The 24,304-nt window shown below is 34.8% G+C and overlaps 3 protein-coding genes and 1 long non-coding RNA gene across 5 annotated transcripts; 3 read left to right on the forward strand and 1 right to left on the reverse strand.

Annotated features, from left to right (window-relative positions):
• Window positions 1-305: 305 nt before the first annotated feature.
• LOC148932842 (uncharacterized) lies at window positions 306-1,194 on the forward strand. The gene is made up of 4 exons (XM_089065254.1): window positions 306-517; window positions 552-654; window positions 760-894; window positions 970-1,194. Exons 1-4 carry the CDS (start codon window positions 306-308, stop codon window positions 1,192-1,194), a joined length of 675 nt encoding a protein of 224 aa, XP_088921380.1.
• A 3,659-nt stretch (window positions 1,195-4,853) lies between these two features.
• LOC125201658 (uncharacterized) lies at window positions 4,854-6,287 on the forward strand. Its single transcript, XM_048099863.2, has 3 exons — window positions 4,854-5,262; window positions 5,350-5,493; window positions 5,562-6,287. Exons 1-3 carry the CDS (start codon window positions 4,900-4,902, stop codon window positions 5,760-5,762), a joined length of 708 nt encoding a protein of 235 aa, XP_047955820.1. The 5' UTR covers window positions 4,854-4,899; the 3' UTR covers window positions 5,763-6,287.
• A 3,313-nt stretch (window positions 6,288-9,600) lies between these two features.
• Window positions 9,601-10,949, forward strand: LOC148932843 (uncharacterized). The gene is made up of 3 exons (XR_016134886.1): window positions 9,601-9,935; window positions 10,012-10,149; window positions 10,231-10,949. It is a non-coding gene; the product is annotated as an uncharacterized LOC148932843 (long non-coding RNA).
• An 856-nt stretch (window positions 10,950-11,805) lies between these two features.
• LOC125210236 (2-oxoglutarate (2OG) and Fe(II)-dependent oxygenase superfamily protein) lies at window positions 11,806-15,507 on the reverse strand. 2 transcript variants are annotated; one of them, XM_048109805.2, is made up of 8 exons: window positions 15,350-15,507; window positions 15,159-15,285; window positions 14,993-15,068; window positions 14,555-14,627; window positions 13,371-13,466; window positions 13,020-13,070; window positions 12,432-12,827; window positions 11,806-12,145 (listed from the first exon to the last, which is right to left on the reverse strand). In XM_048109805.2, exons 1-8 carry the CDS (start codon window positions 15,404-15,406, stop codon window positions 11,825-11,827), a joined length of 1,197 nt encoding a protein of 398 aa, XP_047965762.1. In that variant the 5' UTR covers window positions 15,407-15,507; the 3' UTR covers window positions 11,806-11,824. The 2 variants fall into 2 exon arrangements, with proteins under 2 accessions (XP_047965762.1, XP_047965766.1); XM_048109809.2 differs by lacking the exon at window positions 14,993-15,068.
• Window positions 15,508-24,304: the final 8,797 nt, after the last annotated feature.

The following is a 24,304-nucleotide window of genomic DNA, read 5'->3' on the forward strand; positions in this document are numbered from 1 at the left end:
TATATAGGATAGTGATATAATGAAAACTTTATATCTGTACAAACTCAAAACTTTGATCTGGACCGTTAAAAAATATCAACAGATGACAAAATAGTAGCAATAGAAAATGTCAACACAATATCAACACAGAATAATCCGTTGACACTGTGTTGACATTTTCTGTTGCTACTATTTTGTCATCTGTTGACATTTTTTAATGGTCCAGATTATAGTTTTGAGTTTTCATTATATATGTGGTTTTCAATTGATCACATCCAATACGCGGGAGAAAAACAAAGACAGATCCTGAAATCGTATCATCGTCGATGGGTAACCCTAAATCCCCAAATTTCTCGATCGGAGAAACAGCATCCGATTTGGATTTGTGTGGTAAACGAATTGCGATTCTTGAAATCGATTCCGGCATGGCAACGAGGGAGGAATCGCAATTCAATTCCGCCAAAATCGAAAAGGAAACGCGGGAGGTTTCGGAATTCACAGATGTCAGTGGTATACTTAGTTTGTTCAAGCATAGGATGTGATCCAAAGGCACAGTATTTCATAAAGACGAGGGAATATAAACACAGAGACCTCGACATGATAAAGGAGATTGAAGAACATCCTTATAACCGCAAGCGTTTTCTCAAATACCTCAAACAAATTCGCAATAGTGGTGTAAGTATCCAATTATCATCATCATTCTAATACTAATATTATTCATTTAACTTTGATTGAAATTGATAGGGTTTTTATTTATTTAATTTTGATTGAAATTGATAGGGTTTTGATGTGGATGTGATTATCCCTGGTTGGATACATCATGGCTATTTTTATTTCCAACCTCTTCAGTTGTCTCGCCCCGGCCTCCGCAAGATTGCGTACAAGCTAGCAAAGTTTGCTATCCATGAAATCAATGTTGACATGGTATGTAGTATATGTTTAATCAATTCATCAAACAATTTTTGTATATTTATGATTGAAATATTGCAGAAAAGCAAAGCTTTTAAGCTTGTGGAAGTTGTCAAGGCAGTAACGACAGACATGTGCCATGCCCTAGCATATTTGACTCTGGCTGTGAAAAAAGAAGGTGCTACTTCGACTGTCACTATCCAAGCAATTGTCTTCTGTCCCCGGCCTGGCCTTGACCCTTGGGACCTCCGCCAGTGGAAGGTTAAACCAGACGTCCAGGCTCAACCAATGGAGGTGGATCCTTGATTGTTCCAATTCTGCTACTATGTTAGATATTTTGAATATGTCTTGTTTTAACAAGTTTCATGTCGAATGGATTTGTCATGTTTCCACTTATATTGAATATGAACAAGTCTGATATCTAACTATTTCTATATGACGGAGGGAGTATTTGCCTTGATTGTTCCATTTCTTCTACTACTGTGGTTTTTGTCCAATAATGCTAGATATGTTGTTGAATTGGTTGTGTGCTTATAATCTGTATGGATTGGCGGCGTTCGGTTGGGGAGATTAACCCTCCGACTATTCTATCTCACCGCCTCTCTCTTTTGCTCCCCATTATTTCTTTCCAATATTAGTTTAGTCTTATACAAAGCCCATTTCAACCAATCCAACTACTAATTTATACAAGCAACCGAACGTAGCCATTGTTGACTAAATTAATTCTACTTTGTTATTTACGCTAATCACCTTCGCTAAGGTTCAGTTTAAAGATGTTTGCTCTCTCATTTGATATTTATGGTAAGAAGAAATTTGACTTGTATCAATACCCACAAGTATTCATAAGTCCTTTTGCCTTTGACTCTGCAATTTAATTCACAATTGACTCATGTCATGTAGTTTGCAAAATTTATCCACATTTGCATCAATGACATTCTAATTTGAAACAACAGTTTGACTATGCATGCAATTTATTATACAGAAAGATAGCACGTTACTTTACGAGAGTTAGATATCCCAAGTCAAGTGCAGCATCGGGGAAGGAGAAAGTCTCGTCTTGTTTGAATGTGAGAGAAAAAGAGTGCACGGAACAACTTTACCTACTGTACTTCATTTGCCATGTGATAAAAATTAGAGTAAATTGCTGAGCAAGTAACAAAGGATAATGAGGTGTGCTATTCACAATGTACAAACCATCGGTTTAATATGAAAAAAAAAACGATTCTCTTTTAACATCCGGTTTAATTGTAATCAAATTTACTTTAATATCCTTTAGTTGGATTACCGCCTCTTAACTATTTTCCACCACAAATGACGCCCATTTTCCGCGCCTTCGGGGTTGCCTCCATCCCGTCGTTGGGACCACCGTATTCACTTAGCACTTAACTCCGAACCGATCAACGTTCGCCCCTATCGCTATCCGTACTTTCAAAAGACGGAAATAGAGCGCCAAGTCAAAGAGATATTATCAGAAGGTGTAATTCAGCATAATACTAGTCCATTCTCATCTCCGGTGCTACTTGCCCTATCAAGGATCTTCCAGTTATGTGGAGTATGTTTCTTTAACTATAAGTTTAAGCTTTCATCGATCAAATCAGTAGAATTTTTCGCTTATTCTTTGTGCATAAATTAGTTTGACTAGAGAGAGCATGTCACACCTCAACCCTTATGACATATGCACTTACTATAAATAAATTCAGAAATTTTAAATAAATAATCCTCGCGCCAAGTAAATGAAATGCACATTTTATATAATTTCAAAAACCAATATTTAACAAGTACATGTTTCAAAACATTCTAAACAGTAGTGGGACCCTCTCACCACTCTATATATTGTACATTTATCTACATGCAAAAACGATGAGGAGGAGAATGTTGCCAAAACGTGTCAGCCGCCGACCCTTATAATAACTGTAACTCACATCAACCCACGCATCATTGATATCTTATTCCTGAAAAATATTAGTGGTTTGTATGAGCCACAACTCAGTGTATATAAATCTTACCTTTAATTCCACCGCCCAAACAATCAATTATATTCTTTAACCAATATATATAACAATAATCAACAAAATTAAAAATGATTCCATATAGATATGCATATGCCACTCTGTTCAGTTTATTATTCTGTGACAAATCAAGCCTGACATCTGCCCGGGATTCCATTGTACCTGACCCGAAGGTCTCATTGCCATTGTACATATATATGACCCGAAGGTCCATTGCCATTGTATATATGACCCGTAGGTCTCATTGCCATTGTATACATATATATGACCCGAAGGTCCATTGCCATTGTATATGACCTGTAGGTCCATTGCCATTGATATCAGACCTAGGGCATGACTGTCACAGATCCTCTTTAATCCAATGTTTCAAATAATTCCAAAACCATGTGCAAAAACATATCAATTGCATCAATTATATATTTCTATCGTATAAATTCATTTACAATATATAAAACATATCCATTGCATCAATCACATATCCATACCATATTCCACCATCTATATCAAATAACACATAACCATTTTAGCTTACATCATATAATCAAATTATTCATTATATTTAACACCTATCAAAGAAGCACATAAAACATATAAAATTAAAAGTGTGATTTATACACACCTAATTATGACAGATTATTTAACTGAGTTCCGATTCCATCTACTAATCTATCCTCTGCATCTTCAATCTATTTCCATTTGTATAGCTCTCGTTTTCCCCCTCTATTTTTTTTTCTCTAATAACTTTTGTTTCTGCCGCCATCCTAATATATCATTTACATATACATGGAATTTGCTCTTCTTGCCGACTTAAGTCTATGACTAAGCTGAAAAAGAAAACTTTGCTTATACTCATCACACGTGCCTTCGTAAGAATTTAACTAATACTTCTTTACAAACTATTAGGATGAATATAAGCAAATAACTTCACACAAATCCATAATAACAATTATATAGGTACCTAGTCTAAGTATATTTATCAATTATAGTACAAATATATGTTACACGTACATAGTAACAAATAACTTCCAATAAATACTAACTTTGCATTTATAAAGACACAATTTTATAGAACATCACAATAATATCAAGTCATTAAAATATTATATATAGGTATGTATTTAATGAATGCTAATTGACTCTACATATTTTTCGTACATATGTATATACACATTACTACTTTTTTTTTTTCATAAAATATATAATGTCATGCAAATGAAATTAATGGAATATGTAAAAATATATATTTCGGGTCATGGATGTCACAGAGCACATAGATAAAACTATTCTTGGCTTTGAGTTAATCTATACAAGTTCTCTATAGTTGTATTTGTAATGTTATTTGGTGATTGAATGAAGTTATTCTTCGTATTTTCCATAGATATAGATTATATAGATTATTTTCCATAGATATAGATTATTTTGAGTTAAACTAGACAAAGATATAGATTATATCGTTGTGTATTTACGAATCTTCTTGTCGTCATTTTCAGTCCACCAATATGTATTGCAAGACTAAAAATCGAATCTAGTGGTTCTGCTATAGCAATGGGAAGCAAAGGCTAAGCCAGGAATTTAATATAAGGATCCAAATTACTTATTAATAGTTGTCAATTTTTTTCAGTTGCGGCATGAATTGTAGGAGAGTGCGGTAGAGAGATATATAATGAGAGATAACTGATTAAAGAATAGCCAATGTACACAAGATACAAACACGGTGAAAAGGTGACCGTATCTAATTATTTAAATGTATAATTATACAATAAATAGCATAGCTTCAAAATTAGACTTTGCAATATTATATAATATACGCATTTATGGAACTAATATTTTTTTTAGATTGTAAGGATCCTAAATCAAAATATTTACTTGTTTATTTATTTATAAATAAATATTGACACGCTTACAATTCATTACATTAACAATTTATGATTTTCAAATTAAAATTTTAACATATAACGTGAAAACAGAGAGACTGTGTGAGTGAGAACACGTATTATATTCGATGGCTGTCGTGGGAAACCCTAATTTCTCGATTGGGGAATCGTCTCCTGTGAAATCCCCTAATTTCGAATCGTCTTCCGATTTGGATTTGTGTGTTAAACGAAAAGGAGGGAATGATATTCAGGAAATCGATTCCGGCATGGCAAAGGAGGCAAAGAAAACGCGGGAGGTTTCGGAATTCACAGATTTCTTTGGTCTATTGAGGATCTACCAAAAAGAGATGATCTTTGAAAGGGAAGATTATGATCCTACGGTAGAATATTCCCCAAGTGACGACGAGGAGGATGAGAAAAAGGATATGGAAGAACATCCTTACGACCGCGAGGTTGTTCTCAAATACATCACCCAAGTCCGCAATAGCGGTGTAAGTCCATCCAATTCAACTATCATACTTATTTAGTTAATTAATTTTTATTGAAATTGATTGAATTGATGTGATATGAAATGCTAGGGTTTTGATGTGGATGTGTATATTCCTGCTTGGTTACACGTGAACTTGGTTAAATTCATGCCTGTTGAGATGTCTGACCCCGGCGTAGGTGCTTTAATGTACAAGCTAGCAAAGGTTGCAATTGATGAAATCAATGTTGACATGGTATGCTATGTTTTGCTATTAATATTTAATGATCAAATATTGTTTATTTATGGTTTAATTAATTGCAGAAAAGCAAAACTTTCGAGCTTGTGGAAGTTTTCAAGGCTGTCGCGACAACGAACTGCATCGGCCTGGCCTATTTGACTCTGGCTGTGAAAAGAGTTGGGGTGAAGCCTGCTACTATCACTATCCAAGCAATTGTCAACTTTCACTGGAATAGCCCTTTCGACCTTCGGCAGTGGAGGGTCAAACCAGAGGTGGAGGCTTGATTGTCCATTTCTGCTATTATGTTAGATATTTTGTTGAATTTGATATGTGCCATGCCCTAGCATATTTGACTCTGGCTGTAAAAAAAGAAGCTGCAGCTACTTCGACTATCACTATCCAAGCAATTGTCTTCTGTCCCCGGCTTGGCCTCGACCTCCCTTGGGACCTCCGCCAGTGGAGGGTTAAACCACACGCCCACGCTCAACTAGTGGAGGCGGAGGCTGAGGCTTGATTGTTCCAATTCTGCTACTATGTTAGATATTTTGTATATGTCTTGTTTTAACAAGTTTTAGGTACGTCGGTACTAAGTGTTTTCCACTGATATTGAATATGAACAAGTCTGATATCTAACTATTTCTATGGGACGGTGGGAGTATTTGGTTATGTCGGAGCCTTGATTGTTCCATTTCTTCTACTACTATGCTTTTGTCCAATAATGCTAGATAGTAGTATGTTGTTGAATTGGTTGTGTGCTTATAGCCTGTATGGATTGTTGACTAAATTAATATACTTTGTTATTTGAGATTTACGGAATGTATCAATAAGCTAGACCCATACTCTGAGATGTTTCATGCCATAAATAAACCCGAACACTCAAAAAATCTGTTGGACACGCGGATTCACACCTCTTACAACCAACGCAGTCTTCGGTCCTTGGAGCAGAAGCAATTTGTTTAGCTTTACATCCATCCCAAGGTATCATTTCTAAGTACATCTTGTACATGTATCATAATCTTTACTGAATGTGGCATTGGATCTATATATTTTGAACGTTATAAATTTTCGATCTAGAAAACTAACTTATAAAATCACCTTCGCTACGGTTCAGTTTAAAGATGTTTGCAACTTGTTTGAATGGGTGGCTTTGCTCTCTCGTTTGATATAATAGTATAAGGTAGGAACAAATTTAATTCACAATTGACCTGTATCAACGAAGCCAACTCTGCAATTTCCTAAAAGCATTTGCACCGTGTTTGTAAGTAAAAGTTTAAGTCACAATTGACTCATGTAGTTTGCAAAAATTTATCCCCATTTTCATCAATGACATTCAAATTTGTAACGACACTTTGACTTTGGATCACTTGCAATTGGCGACTCAAGTATTCGCGCCGTGTTTTTTAAAGAATTATTTAAACATTATATTTATTATTATTTTTTATTATATTCAATCCCACATATTTCAAAATCTGGATCAGCCATTGCTCATTCCATAGCGTGTGTCAAACTCTCTTACAATTGCAGCAATGAAAAGGTTATTCAAATTATGACTTCGCCAATACATAGAAAGTGAATAAGATATTAATTAATTTTTTTATGAAAAATATTTTTTAGATCTCTTCCTTTTTTTATAATATTAATATCATACCTTTTTTTCTTTCTAGCATATATAGATTGCGTACATTTTTCATTCACCAATTATTGCACCTTTCAAAAGAGATATCATCAAATAGTATTACTAGTCATCGCATAATATTAGACCATAGAGGAGTTTGGTTTATCTAAAGTATTGTTCCAGATTGAATAGTCAAATTGATTTGAAATTAAAACTATCTGAGATTTCTAAGATTTAATTTTTTAATCGACGCACACCAACAAAAACAGATCGAATTGAAAATTTATCCAAAGAATTTAGTTTTTATTGTTGGATTGTAAAAATGATGAGTTGATATATTACTCCATTTCGCAAGTGCTAAACACAATAAAATATTATTGTATGTACTAGGTATCTTAATCACTTAGTTATCCATAAATATGGAGTATAAAAGTGGAGTTTTGGAGATATTTACAAAACTACCATTATGAATATTATAATAAAATAAAATGAAATAAAGACTTCATAATCATAAATCATAAATTATGGAGTAATTGCTATGTAGTTAGTTTAGTGGAGTAGTGGAGCACATGAATGGTTGTGTACAGTAGAGCTTATCTATGTTTCTGATTTTGAATAAAATAGAATTTCCTCACCCTACTGAGGAAGCAAGGGCTCAGATTTTGCAGGTATAAATCTTCAAATCAAGAGTATACTATTTTGGCTTCAATTGCGAAGTGCCTTCAATCTGTGTTTATATATTTGTTCATTGCGCGGATGATGGGTCTGCTGTTTTTAGGTTTCATTAGCATTGTTTGTAGTTTATCATTTTAAATGGCAATCTTGCGGACGTTCTTTTTGTTACTCCACTTTTATGCTTCTTGATCATTGTTTTCAAAACTCAAATTTGATTTCAAATATCATTTTTTCTTTCTTTCTGGAAATAGGTATATTTTGGAGGGCAAAGAATTGGAGTTCTACATGAAGAAACTTCAGAAGAAGAAAGGCAAGTGTTCTAGCAGTTAAATTATCATTTCATCATGTGTAAGGGAGAGCCGATTAATTGCTTTGAACGTGACAACACTGTTGCTTTTTTTGATATTCATGTTTTTTAGCTATCGATATTTTGTTATTCCTCTTTGTTACGAGTAACTAACTTACATCCTTTTTTGGTAACAGCAATTACGAAATTTTAATCCCTTATTTTATTGTCAAATATCTCTGTATCTTCTTGTACTGTATTTTTTTTTAGCGAATTTAACTATGTATGACTACACAAATAATTTTGATTTACGCCAGTTTGTATGTATTAGGAAAATCTATACTCACCATTCTTATTCGAAGCATCCTTTTCTTTGGTTAAAGACTTAAAGTCGAAAGGAAACCAACAAAATGACAGTTTTGATTAAAAAGTCTTAAAAAGGCCAATTACCCAGCCGTTGTATGGCTAATGGGGCTTACAATTAAAGTTAGGGTTTAGGGTTAAAGCTGTTTGTGTGGAAGTAAGCACGTGTTGTTTCTGTTGTGTATTGAGAAGTATGACATCTTGAGTGATGTTCACATCTGGATGCTTATATAATGCTATGACAGCTTGCAATATAAGCTAATATGATATCTGAAACATGAGACGCTCTCTTTGATTGTAAACGTTGATGCTTTGCTAAATTTAATTTGACCAATTTGGCGTATCAGGTGAACCATGAAGATTTCAGTGAAGGTATCATCCAATTTCAAGCCAAAGGAAAGCCAGCTTGAACTACTATGCTTAGACTCTCTTATTGCTCAGTCAATGCGAGAGAATGAATACTTTGTCGGTGGAAGCACACCCTCATTCATGAGGTACGAGTGTGAATTGTTCGATTGTGTACTTTCATGAGACTCATCTTATACTTTGTTCTATGCATGATTGTTTTAATACATATTGATTATTGATTTTGTTCCTTATTTTATTGTAGTTTTAGGTGAGACAGACGACTTTAAAGATGACAAAAGAGTTATTTTACATAGTGTTCTGTTAAAGAGTGACGAATTGTGAAGAATTGAAGGTTTTAGTTTATAATGATGAGATTGGTTTTAATTTTAAAGTTAATGTAGTGTATAAAAAAGTTTTAAAAGTGAAGAGTAATTATCAATTGTGTTTAATTCTGTGATAGATTTTTATCTTCCTACTCCATGATTAATGTTCAAACATTATATTATATAATTTATTTCAAATTTATTATGCTTCAATATTTATTTGTATAGATTATTCTCGTATACCTAAAATTGTTACTCATATTGTTCATTGTTAATATTGATATTAATTTTGTTTAATTAATTTAAAATTAGAAATTAATATCTTAAAAATATATTAATATGTGAATAAAAGGATAAATATGTGATTTCAAAAAATGACATGGCCGGATTTATATATTGCTGGGTATTTATATAGTTTAACGAAGTCGGTGGCCCATCATTCAGATTTCAGCCCATTGTTTTCATATAAAGGAAGTCGGTGGGCCCATCATTTTATACAAAGATGGTGAAATCATATCATCTTCGATGGGTAACCCTAAATCCCCTAATTCGTCAATTGGGGAAACAGCATCCGATAAACGAAAAAGTGGAAATGAGATTGAGGAAATCGATTCAAAGGAATCGCAATTGAATTCTGGCATGGCAAAGGAAACGCGGCAGGTTTTGAAATTCACAGATATCGCTGGTATATTGAGTTTCTACGAGAATAGGATGAGCTTTATGATCCTAAGGCACAGTATTTGAGGAAACATAAACACCAAGACTACAATGGGAGGATAAAGGAGATGGAAGAACATCCTTACGACCGCCAGGCTGTTCTCAAATACATCGCCCAAGTTATTGCGGTGTAAGTCCATCCCATCCAATTCAAATATCATCATTATCATACTAATTTAATGAATTGATTGAAATTGATATGGTAGGGTTTTGATGTGGATGTGCGTGTTCCTGCTTGGTTACATACGGCCTTTGTATATTTCTTCCCTGTCCCTTCCCCCAATTCAAGGGATTTTGTGTGCAAGCTAGCACAGCTTGCAATTCATGACATCAATGTTGACATGGTATGTATGCTACACATAAATTTATTTGTTTATTTATGATTGAATCATAATACTCTCCCTATATGCATTACTTAATTGCAGAAAAGCAGAAGTTTTGAGCTTGTGGAAGTTGTCAAGGCCGTCACCACCAAACCCTGCCATGGTTTAGTGTATTTGACTTTGGCTGTGAAAAAAGTCGGAGAAGAAGCTACTATCACTATCCAAGCAATTGTCTTCTCTTCCTGGATTGGCCATGGCTCTGAGGAACTCCGCCAGTGGAGGATTAAACCAGACGCCGAGCCTCCAGCAGTAGAGGTGGAGCCTTGATTAAAAAATGAGTATGAGGATAAAACCCGGTACATAGGCAACTGCTAGCATCAGAGCATCCACAACCCCGGCCCCGGCCCGGATTCAGGCCCCAAGTCCCCTCAACGTCATCATTCTCCTAAATTTGTAGGCCCCATCCCGGGCCACAACTATTAAATTGCACTATTCACAACCCCAACCTATTTTACTCGTAAAATAGAATACGTTGAACAATTAAAATCGGAAAAATTCATTGTTCAGTCGAAAAAAGAAAATTAAAAATCCTAGAAAAATAAAAGAAAATTACAAATCATAAAAGCTGAAAATATTGAAATACAAGATGATTGAAATGGAGAAAGTGTGGTAGAATGGTGCACAATAAGTGTATAAATAGGCAAAAAAAAACGAAAAAAATAAAAATAAAAAAGGAGGGGGACATGCGGCCTGGCCGTATACATCCAATGTTGGGTCGGGACTCTCGATCTGAGTCACGGGCACGCCTAACCCTGAGCCAGGCCGGACCCCGGGCACGGCCCCGGGACCGTCCCAGGCTGGAAATCGTGAGCGTTTAACGCGTGGGCCCCAGGCCAGGACCCAGTTGTGGTCTGGCCCGCTAGTGTTATGGATGGTCTTAATTTATTTGTTCCTAACTTTCATTATTTTAAAAATGCATGTTTCCAACATTATATAAAAGCATTACTATAAAATGTATATTTCCAGCATAGTGATAAAATGTAAACTCATATACTGTACAAACTTTAAACTTTTCTACACCGTATCAACATAATGTAACACAGTGTAAAATTTCAAGATTTTGATATCAACACAATGTCAACACACTTTCAACACAACATCAACCATTGACATTGTGTTGACATTTTTTATTGCTATTATTTTATCATCTGTTAATATTTTCTAACAGCTCAGATCATAGTTTGGAATTTGTACAATATTTAGATTTTGCATATTTAGAGTTTGCATTTGATCACATTCCTTCCAACATAATAGGACTACTTTCTTATTAACTCATTGACCAATGTGTTTTATTACAACGACCCACGGTAGACACAAGTAAATTGAGATATTCAAACTTCATTCAGGAAAATAAAAAATTAATTCTTTTTATTTGTAACATACTTTGTGCAATTGAAAACGTTCATGTAGAATCTAATTTAATAAATCTATATTCCAAATTTTTTACTTAATTTTAATTTTAGACATTAATATATCAACAAAATGCACATCAAATGAATGATCTGAAATTGTAATCATGTTATTGATGTCACAGATAAGGAATCCATTTGGACTATTTGAAGTTGATGAACTTTTAAGTAGTGTCATTTTTCCAAAAGTAAAACAAATATTGAAAACTGCTGATAAAAGTGATATTTCAATCATAATTGGCTGCAGAGAAAATAAAATGATTTGCTACCCAATATGGTAAGCTCATAACAAGTTCATTGTGCAGCTTTAAGGTATAAGCTTCCCACTTACAAATTACATCAGAAAACCTGGACCTGAACCTCTCCTTGAGTGGCTTCTGCAAGTTGATTCGTCCAATTAGTGTTTCTGCGAGCTGAAGATCCTTCACAAGCACGGCTCTCAGACGAGTAATCTTCTGTCGCTGCAATTCAGATAGAGGTACTGACACAGTATCGGTAGATTCATCCGTGTCGAACTCTGATGCCTTCCAATAGTAAAACTGCACCACCTGTTTTACAACACAATAAAAGTTTGATTCACATTCAGAAACAAAGCTCTATCAAGAAATATGTCATGACGCTTATGATTCTGTCAATCTACCACTAGCTATGCTTGGTTAAAACTTAAGAGTAATTAATTCAGGAGTTGATGCATAAAACAAAAAAAATGGATTTTCATGGAATGACAAAATTGTTTGACTTCAACAAAAACAGTTATATGTTTATAATTTTACAGCAATCACATTTCTCAGTTTGTGAAGTCTTGAACATGATAGAGCGAGCAGGAAGAGATACCTGAAGGGCATGCAATATGTTGACGAATTCTCTTGTTAATAATGCATCTCCACATGTCAAATACAAAGGCTCTTCCAATACATTCAGATTTATGGAACATGAATCTCTTGCTGTGAATTGGTATTCTTTGTCAGAGTTGTCGGAGAAACAAACATCGAACCCAAGAGTACATAATCTCGCAGAGCATATGTTGAATCCTCTCTGGAACCTCGAAGCTTCTTCGGGAGGAAACCAGTACATATTAGTTGATGCTAGCACAGGAAAACAAGATGCAATAGACCCCACGGGACTGCTTAGCGAAAAGTTGGAAAGAGATTTCAGGAGATTAGCATCCTCATCATGAGAGGCATCTCGACTAAACCACAAAGCAAGGGTAATTCTTTCTCCTTCACTAATCTGTTGAAATGATCATTTACAGAAAAAATGATCAAAATGAACTCAAAAAGTACAGAACCCCAAATGTTGGGTAATTTAGTAGCAGCAACAAAGCTAAATTTCTAGTACAAGAACAACAATTCTGTAAACTAGTGCTTTTATTAGAAATTAGATTATTCAGAGAGCAAAGAGTGAAGTAAATAGAGAAGCTACCTCACTAACAGAGTGAATATTTCTTTCATCTGCTGTGTAGATTACAACGTCCTATAAACAATGCAACCTCATTAGTTGAAAACACCAAGTTATTCGACAATGTAAAAGAATTCTTGGACATGATAGAAAAAATGTCATCACAAAATGCTTAAGAATTTTGGGCAAGACTATCTTGAATAGTATTCCAATAAGAATACAAATATATGTTGCATGTACAAGTGTGTGAACACACTGCAGCGGAGACATGTTTTTAAACAAACAAAGGCTGAGAATTATAACCTACCAAAAAATGCAGAACAGGATTGAAATAATGATATTATGCCTATTAATATACATTAAGAAATCGCATACCCCAGCCATAGGTGCAATAGTAGAGGGTTCCCCATCCTGGAAGTGAAAGAGACCTCCAAGGAAATCCACCTCATAATTATTCAAATAGCAAACAGCCTGCATCCAGATAGCAAATATTGTCATCAATAAAATTCACCAGGGGCCAAAATGTGATCAGTATTTTAAGGGAGTCACAAAACAGCTAAAATTTTCATAGGACCCTGGGGGCACCCTGAGCTGAACTTCCAGATACACTATGCAAGTAGCACAAGTACCTCTATCATTCTGAAGATTTAGCAGAGTTCAATGAATTAATATATTCTGCAAGGGTATCACTAAATTGAAAGCAAAGACAATAGAGCAACAATTTCAGACTCAGTTGATGCGCAATGCATATTATAAAATGCGGCTTAAAGGCTTGCAATAACAGTAATAAATGAAAGTCCTTTTTATATGTGTCAGCTATTTTAATTGAACCACATACCACTGTACCACATCAGCTTACAGAACAAGAAAAAGTCTCAACACAAACTACAAAAAGATATGCAGAAGAAGTATACAAAATCCAACTTGGAAATGTGATTGTACGGTTATTTATCTTCCAAAGAACTGTAGATTATAGAAATCCATTCTTATGTTGAAAATACAAAGAGAAGAAAAAACAATCAAACAAGGAATCATCAAATTGCCTTAGAAAACGTGACAGTCATGACTCATACATAATGGTAAAGAAATGGATTCAAAACATGAAGATAAACATCAAGGATGGAGCACTAGTGCATCAGAAGAACCTCTATTGATGATTGCAATATGCATTATAGTATCATTAACTAGTAGTACTAAAAAATGGTAATATTACCCCATTTACCCAACTGCTCCATCTGTGAAAGTTTTTGGACATACTTTTCCAAATCTAGCTATACTCCATAACATAACATTTTCACCTCCAGAAAGACAATAGCTTGAAAATGAAAAATTATATCTTAAGCATTTCTCGAAACATTCAGAAGTCCAGCTAAATATCGCAGCATTAGGAATACATATTTTCAGAGTCAACAGATATAGTCTTCCAGCAACTCTGTATAACTAAACTATCAAAATAAAGAATATCCAGGCAGAAGAAATGTTAAAGTGAAACATAAAGCCATGAAACACATGGAAGTGGAGGAAACCATAAGCAGAAGAAGAGAAACAAGTAAACACACCGAGAAATCCCTTTGTTTGAGATGATCTCTGTTGTCATCACTGTGCCATCCAATGCTAGCTCCCTTGCACCAGCTGACATATCAATGACATTAAGATCAAACCAATCTCCCAATAGCCAAATACAACTACCTTTTTACCACAACCGGATCAACAAATAGATAGAGTCAGGTATATGTTCTAAGGAAACATTCTCAAATTTGAACAAAAAAACCCCTAATTTTAGAGACCACATGAGATGTGAGCATGGAGAAGTGTTCATCATACCATAATAAACATACCTAATGAGTCCAGTGAACTCCACAAATAGATAGAGTCAGCTATATGTTCTAAGCAAATATTCTCAAATGTGACAAAAAAAAGCCCTAATTTTAGAGACCACGTGAGATTTGAGGATTGATTAGCATGGAGAAGTGTTCATCATATCATAATGAATATACCTAATGAGTCCAGTGAACTCCACAAACAATTCGTACTCACATCCAAAATATTCCTCCACTTTCTCCTTCAATCTCTCTACAAACAACAAAGATAAGTTCTTCTATTGGCTAATTGAGGATTAAAAAAGAAAATCAGAGATGAATTTAATTTAATAATTGAGCGTGCCTCGGATGGGGACGAAGGGCATGATGAGGTGGGGAGAGTTGGTGGCGATAAGATGAGAGAGAGTGGTGGAGAAGACATTGGGCCTGTATCCAATTGTGCAACAGCTTTTGTGTATGAACTCCAATTCCTATAATCACTCCATCAGTGTGCGTGTATGTGAGAAAGAAAGAGAGAGGCGTTTGAGGAGGAACCTTGCATATTTCCGGCGAGAGGAAATTCCGAAGGATTTGTCGGCGGCGCTCCGCCATATCGGAAATGGCCTCAGCTCGGAACTAAATTCAACAGCATTCCATCCTCAGCTCTAACAAAATTAAAAGCTTCGAATAGTAAAATAGAATCAATCACTATTATTGTTTTGTATAAGGTAATATTTAAATTAAAAATATCAATAATATACTGTTAAAATCAGTCAGAAAATTTAAGTTGGATCAGTTTGCAATTATCTTATGACCAAAAAAATTGAATGTAGTATATGTGTAATTGTTTATATTTGTCAATCAAACATTATTATTTCTATTTAAATAGACAACATTATTTGAAAATGTACTACTGTTAATATAAGAGAAAACAACGTATAGAATCGATAGAAAATTTAACGATTTGCGTATATGAAATGCAAGGTCATACTTTAATATATATATATATATATATATATATATATATATATATATATAGGATCATGATCAATTGAAATTATTTAGGCGAATTGAGAAATGAGATGCAATACCAGCCACTCATTTTTATTAAATGATTGGTCCAGATTTTGCCACACAAAAAATATTTTTAGATTCATTTATTATGAAAGGGTATAATGGTAATTCACAAACATCTCACTCCTTCTCAAAATTTCTTTTTTTACCCCAAAACGCTACCACTAATCGTCCTCCATCTTCATCTTCATCCCTCCAATTTCGCCGACGACAATAGCGATTGCCGCCGCCATATCGCTGATGCTGATCGCCGTCAAATACCGCTCTCGTTCACCAGCGTCGTCTTCATCTATCTGTTTCTCCTTTTCGTCAATTCAAGCAAATCTAATCTCCGCTTCTTCTCCGCCTCTTTGTACGCAATCAGCCGCTTCTTCACCTGCTCTGGCCTGACCGATTCTTCCAACGATGAAACCGAGGCTGGTTTCTTCTCCGCCGCAGCGTCTCCTTCACCACCGCCTGCAGATACGGTAGATCGTCGATCTGCGCTTCCTTGAATCCGTTGCCTTCTCCGTCGATGCGGCGGAGCCCTTCCTTCGCCACTGCCATCGCCGCCGGGTGGCAGAGGAGCTCCACCATCGTCCACTCGATCGTGCTGTTGACGTCTCCGATCCGGCGAGGAACACCTCCTGCGGTAAATTGAATCTCAAATTTGATGAATTAGGAGTTTAATTAATCGTTTAATTCGATCAATTCCCATGATGATAATGTGGAGTTGATGTGTTCATGATTAGAAGCAACTAAATCCATCTAACTATATCTCAATTTATCAGCAACAAATGTTCTCAATTTCAGATCTGTTTCACTGATTTTGATTTTTGAAGGTATCCTATATTTCAATGGAATACTTCTACAGTAAAGAGAGGATTTGTTTTTGTATAAATTTCCTAGATATGAGGCTTATTTATTCGTTTGGATATACCGGTTGTTGTTGCTTTGATCTTTCTGCAAATTTCTTCTTTGTTTATTAATTTTTGTTTGGCTGAACTGAATTTTTTATGCAGTTGTTCGGATTTCGATAAATATCGTTGTGTTTGCCTATGAGTGAAGGTTCAATTCGTAGGAGAAATAGGAGCTGCATATTCAGTTCAATTCGGATCTTCCCGACATTGCCGGTGGTGGAGCTGCAGCTGCAGCGGCATCAGCCCGGTGTGAATGCGATCGCGTGGGCTCCACATAGCTCCTGCCACATTTGCATGAGGGGGATGATTCGCAGGCTTTGATTTGGGACCTCTCGTCGTGGGGGTAGCCGGTGGAGGGTGGATTGGACCCGATTTTGGCGTACACTGCCGGGGCGGAGATTGAGCAGCTGCAATGGTCGTCTTCGCAGCCGGATTGGGTGGCTATTGCGTTTTCGAACAAGCTACAGATTCTGAGGGTATGAGTAGAGTAGATGATGATTCTGTTTGTGAATTAATGGTGCTTTACTGACCATTATTGGTAGCTTGACCTAGTGTTTGAACAAGGTTTATTTTATACAAACATTGTTTAGTTTTGTTTAGTCTTTCAACTCTAATAGCAGTTTCTTGATTGCAAGCTAATGGAAGTCGTCGTCGGTGAAAGCTGTTGACATTTTGCTATAAGTTATTGACATTTGATATATTTGCTATTGATATGTGAATTATAAGTGTTATTTTAGTTATTGACATTTTAATACGAGTTGTTGACATTTAATATTCTGGCTATTGATATGTGAATTATAAGTGTTATTTTTTAGTTGTTGACATATATGGTATTGTTGTACATATATGGTATTGATGTACCTGAAAAAATAACTTGACATGCTCCAGATGTGGATAGTACAAAGGGAGGTGCAAGTGACAAGAAAAACAGGATTACGTCGAGCATGGAGAAAGCAATTGAAAAAACAAATAAACTTCATAGGCGTTGTGGAACGTGTCATAAAGTGACTGATCATAATGCCAGAAGTTGTGGCAGAAAGTAGATATAATTGTTCTTTTTTAACAATCAGAATTGTTTTTTAGTTGTTAACATATACTATAAGTTATTAACATTTTCTTATTGACATCTATTGTATGATTTTGTTTTTTAATTTTAAGATTTGTTTTCTGAACTGTAAACACTTTATACAAGTTGTTGCATTTGGTTATAAGTTGTTAACATTTCAATACAAGTGGGAGTCAGACTTGCCTCCGTGCTCCTCGCTGATGAGGGCGTCCAGGCTGTTCCAGTCCTGCCTGGAGGGGTAATTACAATTACAATTCATGTTTTTAAGGTTAATTACAATTAAAAATCATGTCAACTATATATACTAGTCATGTCAACAACTAATATAATTATGTCAACTACGGTACATATCGTGTCAACTACACGTACAAGCCATGTCAACTATGTTACATACTATGTTAACTACACGTACAAGCCATGTCAACTACACATAGAAATCATGTCAACAACAATTATAAGTCATGTTAACTACACGTACAAGCCATGTCAACAACAATCAGAGTTGTTTTTTAGTTGTTAACATATACTAAAAGTTATTAACATTTTCTTATTAGTTGTTGATAATTGAATACAATTTATTGAACTAATTAACATTTGATATAACTGGTATAATTTAATTATGCTCAATTATAATTCATGTTTTTAAGGTTAGTTACAATTAAAAATCGTGTCAACTATATATACTAGCCATATCAACAACTAATATAATTATGTCAACTAAGGTGCATATCGTTTCAACGGCACATACAAGTCATGTCAACTACGGTACATATCATGTCAACTACACGTACAAGCTATGTCAACTATGTTACATACTATGTCAACTACACATAGAACCATGTCAACAACAATTATAAGTCATGTCAACAACACGTACAAATCATGTCAACAACAATTATAACCAAATGTCAACTACACTTTCAAGCCATGTAATAACAATTCAGTCATTTTATAAAAACAATATACTATTTAATCTTAGTTTTAGTAATTTAATTTAACAATATTCTCTTCTTTCTCTTTCCCTTTCTCCTGTTGCTTTTTTTTTTTCGTTTCAACCTGTGCGTCATCCATTGGGCCTGCAGCTGGTGGTGAGATAGGAGAGGCTGATTCATTATTGTCATCACCCACTGTGTCCTCTTTTGTTCCTTCTACTTCCTTTTCTTTAGCAGCCTATTGAATTAGTCATTTATAATTAATATCAAATTAATTTGAATTAATTCTAAATAACAAAAGACAAGATTTGGCTCACCCCTTTAGGATCAGAACCTGGCGATGTAGGGATATTTTCTCTATTTCTTTCTTCTGCATACTGCTTGTAAATTAGTTCTACAATGTTAGTATCTAAACTGTAGGAATAATCTAATGTCAACTCAGAGAAAATATATAAACAAAATGATGTACTTACTTCATCAAAGAAATGTCCAGATTTGAAAGTAGGAAATTCAGTCAAATCTTCAAGAACTTCATTTTCTTATTCAGCAATAATTATTGATTCATAGATTGTTTTCCAGTGATCAAAAGTATCAGGCTTGTCTTGAAGGAATGTCTTGGACAAATGAAGAAACTTGTTGGCCACAGATTCGAGTGGAGTCGTTTGCCTTCCAAGTGCAGATCTAGCCATATCACACACCAATCCAAATAAAAAAATTAGATTTGATGTGTGAGGAAGCTTCTTTAATGACTCTGACAAGATTGATCTTCCCGTAATTCATGTGATTAATGTTTTTCACTACATTCTGCATGAATTCTTTTGGGAGTAGGTTCTGGGAAGACCCAACACCACAGTCATCAACATCAATAATTTGTTGTTGAGGCACCTGTTCCTCCTCAATGGACCCAACTTCACCGCCAACGACTGCCTTTCTCTCCACCACGATATCATATCCTGTCTCCTCCCCCATTACATCCTCTGGTCCAAAGCATACGGTATATATATATGTACCACATCATTCATTCATTCATTCGCTCATTCATTCATTTATTCATTTAGGAAAACGCTTCATATTTTGGAACAGAGTTGAGCCAAGCTGTGCCTCACCGAAATATATCTTATCAAAGAGCTTCTGTCCAAATACAGTAGCCTCTCCGGGAAGTCCTAGCTCCAGCAGCAGGGCTCCAAGCATTTCACCAGCCGCGGCCTCTTGATGGCTAACGACAACGACTGGTACCACCAGCGTCATATCAACAGCCATTCAAACAAGCATACACTATGTCAATATCCTGTTTATAATGCACAGTGTAGTTAGTGAAATCGATCCTATTTATAATGTGACTATGACTATGTCAATAGTCATTCAAACAAGCATACACTATGTCAATATCCTATTTATAATGCACAGTCTAATTTGTGAAATCGATCTTGTTTATAATGTGAATATAACTATGTCAACAGCCATTCAAATAAGCATACACCATGTCAACAATATACAATATCATGTTAACAGAAGTATATTTTTATAGCTAGGTCAATAGCTATTGAATAAAATGTCAATAATTTTAAAAATTTAAACAAATCCTTAACTGGAAGGTGATGCTTGATGTTCTCCGATGTTCAATTGCGCTTCTTCAATTGCTAATCAACAAAAAAATCACTAGAAATTGAAATCAGAAAACAAATCCACATATGTTTTAAAACACTAAAATCGAAGTAATATACTTAAAATTTAAATCAATTTCGTAACCTGAAGAAGTTCAACCACCGATTTGGAGTACACTTTTCCGGCGACAATCGGCGCTTCAGCCGATTCTCTTCGATTTTGATCTTCGATCGTCATTGTAGAAAACTGTATTTGAAGGTGTGCGGTAACGAGATGAATAACATATTTGCAGAATCGTATGATTTCGAAGATTAGCAGATTTGCATAATTGTATGAATGGTTTGAAGATTAGCAGATTTTGCAGCGAGAGCTTTAGAGAGAGTTTTAGAATATGATTTGAAATACAATTTTATTTTTTCCACCATTTTATTAATGAAATGACAATTATACCCCCTTGTTGACATAATGTGGTATTTGTTGACATTTTGTTAATCTTGTGGATTAGTGGCCCATATTGCATCTCATTTCTCAATTTAGCTAAATAGTCTCAACCTAACAAGACCATATATATATATATATATATATGAATGTTCATTGAATTTTAATTTTGAATACCAACTTATAAATATATGTGGTAATAATTAATTTAATTTTGCAATCAATTGCACATTTGCACCACGCATCTTACTTGTGGTTACTGCTAAAATATTATGAGCAAAGTAATTTGAGCTATAGAGGGAGGAGGATTATTTATTGCGAAACGAGAAAATGAATTATTGCCTTGAACTTCAAGGCTCAAGCATCTCGAAATAGAATACAACTCTAACTCAATTAAGGTGGAACAAATAAAGTTGGCACATGCTACTATTGTATGTTATATTTACTAACTAGATTGATGAAAGGTTTGATTTTCGAAATGAAATTACATCAATGATTAATCGAGGTTATTCCACCATGTATCAAATATGACCACGCGTCACAATTAATTGAATCATTAATTGAATCATTTAAACCAAACTTCGTTAGAAACATTCATGTCACAACATTTTGAATTAACATCAGTATAAAAATTAACCTCACTTTGCTATATTTGTAAGGGTGACGACAACAAGATCTCGATGCATATGCCTGGTTTTGCTAGAGATGATGGATGCATAAGAACGAGTTTGAATTCCATGTAATCTAGTGGTGACGTTACACGAACGTACTGAAATGGCAAAATAGCTCCACTATTATGGAAAAGGAGGAATAATAACAAATAATAATTACTTCCTCCGTCATGGCTAAGATGACACATTCCTTAGCCAGCATGGGGTTTTAGGAGTAATTGGTTAATGTGTTTAATTGGAGAGAGAAAAGGTGGGTGGAAGTATTAAAATAGAAAGAGAAAGAAAGGTGAATATTTTAATAGGGGTGAGAAAAAGTGCTTGAATTTATTAATTGAAGAAAGAAAGTTTCCAAAAAAGGAAATGTGTTATCTTGGTTGGGACAAATTAAAAAGGAAAACGTGTCATCTTAAGCAGGACGGAGGGAGTACTAAACAGTTTAAGATCACATTAAGATTTTCATATTAAGTTATTAATAAGAATATGATATTAGTGATATATTATTATATTTAGTATTTTGATTCCTAATTTTAGTAATTATATTAAGATTATGTTAAGGTCATTTCCCTTAACCGAGGCCGGCGGCTGCGCTCGATGGCTTCTTAGGGTTCTGGCGCCCGTTCTAGGGTCGGCGGAGAAGATAGGGTCGGCTGTGCGTGGGAAGCGGAGCTCCTAGGGTTGTATACTTGATTAACACGATACTTGGGCAAATATATTTCTCATTCGAAAATAAGTTTGTGAACAAGTGTCCTATTTATAGACTAAGAAACCTAGGGTTGATTTGACCTAATCCTATACATCATGGGAAAGAATCAACAAAGAAAACCCGAAACGAAGCTTATAGATATGCTCGACACTTACATCAAATAAATAATAAAAATACCATGTCGCAAAAACAAATACTTAAAATACAAGGACTAAATATGGAAATACTATCTACTTGGAAACGCAATCGCCTAGTCTGTCGAGCGGGCGAACATTTCTCTTCGGCTTTGATGCCGCGATGGATTGCTGATCCTTCACCGGCTCTTACACTGGCTCCGGCTGGTCCTCCAAGCCTGCCGACCCTTGTTGAACCGTATCAACTCCCCCCCCCCCCCCCCCCCCCGTGATTATAAACTCCTTGTCCAACACACGCACCGGATAAACCACCGGACGGTCACCAGAAAACTCTGTCGGCAAAGATCCCACTGCGCCTGCGCTGTCACCTTCGACGAACGCCCGAAGCAGGCTAACATGGAAAACGTTATGAATCCTACTACCCTCCGGAAGACGCAAACGATATGCCACCGGTCCAATGCGCTCGATAACATCAAAAGGGGCGGTCATTTTTGTATTTAGTCAACTTTAATATTTGGATCAACATTTGAAAAACTCAATAGTGGCCGTCAATTTGAGAAATCTATAGGCGAGTTTTGGCCTTATTTTGATATATTTATAAGTTATGGGATGAATTAGAATATTTATAAAATATGTCATTATAGTTATAGCGTGGAATTTGTATTGACATGGCCGTTATAATTTGTCCCTTTATGTAATATTGTATAATAGTTATAAATGTTTATGAATTTGTATTAATGTGGCTGTTACAATTGTGATTGACCCTTCTTATTAGATGACTCCATAGAATCTTACTAGAAAGGGTTGCAAAGCAAATAATTAAACGTTGCTTGCTAATCAAGAAATCAGCCACTATTTAAGATTAGCGCATTATACATAGAGAATTAAGGCATCCATTTAAAGTATTAGAAGACGTTTCAATGTAACCACCTCACAATAATTCAATGTAAATTTATGGTTGGTAATTGGTGGATTTATCACACACTAATACTTTATGCTTATAAATATGTTCATTTGCTAACTTACAATCCACTTTTACGTTCCCTTCTCTCCCTTTGAATCAAAGAGTTTTTCATAAAAAAGAAATTTGTTTAGGTATGGTTCTTATTCTTTACCACTAGTAGTATATTTGTATTAATCTATTTTACATTTATTAATTTTTTTATGTTGCTAATATCGGGATTTTATCAGAAGAAGAAAATTAAATTTTGGAATTCACCTTCCTCGGAGATCTACGAACAACCTACCATAACATTATCAGTCACAAAGTTAGGTGTTTGTGTTTTCGAAATGACCAAACATGGACGACAAATCAAATGTTGGCAGCATGGAATGTGTTTTCATGACTATGGTATGTGTTTTATCCTTTTAATCTTATTATATTTTTTAATTATTTATCTAAAATTATTAAGTGTTAATTTTTTAATCATGCAGAGTAGAACAAAGCCTTAGGATTCAAGGAACATTTCCCAAAATCATACTAAATTAGTTTCATTATTAAATTAGGGAAGGAACAATTCTTTCTATTTGCTATCAGGACTCTTGAGATTTGGGTTTAGGTTTTTGGGGGGTGGTTTTTCTTTTCTTTTGTTTTTGCCATTTCTCTTTTTATTGGAGAGAAGATCAATGGTGAAAGAATTTTCATTTTTATCTTAAATTTTATAATGAACTTTTTTACATCTTGGTAACGGTAAAAGATTTTGGAATATCATAGGCTTATATGGCATTCTTACACTATCAAAATGGATAAATTATTGATTTCATCACATCATTTTAACATTTTATTTAAAAATTACTTATCCATATATAATCGTCAAAAATGTTTTGTTCAGTCTTTTGTGGATTAAAAATGTTACAATCTTGAACATTTTTTAAGATAAAACTTAAAAAGTGTCTGGGATATAATTTCATGGAATTAATTGCATGGAGTGAGATAATATTTAACTATAATATGATAAAAGTGTGACTTTTTTAGGATTATAATTATA

The sequence above is a fragment of the Salvia hispanica genome, chromosome 2 (assembly GCF_029641045.1).
Source record: "Salvia hispanica isolate PSC_SH4W2 chromosome 2, Shi_PSC_v1, whole genome shotgun sequence".
NCBI lineage: Eukaryota > Viridiplantae > Streptophyta > Magnoliopsida > Lamiales > Lamiaceae > Salvia > Salvia hispanica.

Bases quoted from the DNA above. Each gene is read 5' to 3' on its own strand.
- LOC125201658 (XM_048099863.2), top strand. From the start codon at position 4,900: ATGGCTGTCGTGGGAAACCCTAATTTCTCGATTGGGGAATCGTCTCCT. The intron at 5,263-5,349 runs GTAAGTCCATCC...ATGAAATGCTAG, and splicing joins CCCAAGTCCGCAATAGCGGT to GGTTTTGATGTGGATGTGTA. The intron at 5,494-5,561 runs GTATGCTATGTT...AATTAATTGCAG, and splicing joins ATGAAATCAATGTTGACATG to AAAAGCAAAACTTTCGAGCT.
- LOC148932842 (XM_089065254.1), top strand. From the start codon at position 306: ATGGGTAACCCTAAATCCCCAAATTTCTCGATCGGAGAAACAGCATCC. The intron at 518-551 runs GTGATCCAAAGG...CATAAAGACGAG, and splicing joins AGTTTGTTCAAGCATAGGAT to GGAATATAAACACAGAGACC. The intron at 895-969 runs GTTGACATGGTA...GAAATATTGCAG, and splicing joins TTGCTATCCATGAAATCAAT to AAAAGCAAAGCTTTTAAGCT.
- LOC125210236 (XM_048109805.2), bottom strand. From the start codon at position 15,406: ATGGCGGAGCGCCGCCGACAAATCCTTCGGAATTTCCTCTCGCCGGAA. The intron at 15,069-15,158 runs GCACGCTCAATT...TGTTGTTTGTAG, and splicing joins GCCCTTCGTCCCCATCCGAG to AGAGATTGAAGGAGAAAGTG. The intron at 14,628-14,992 runs GTATATTCATTA...TTGATATGTCAG, and splicing joins GAGTTCACTGGACTCATTAG to CTGGTGCAAGGGAGCTAGCA.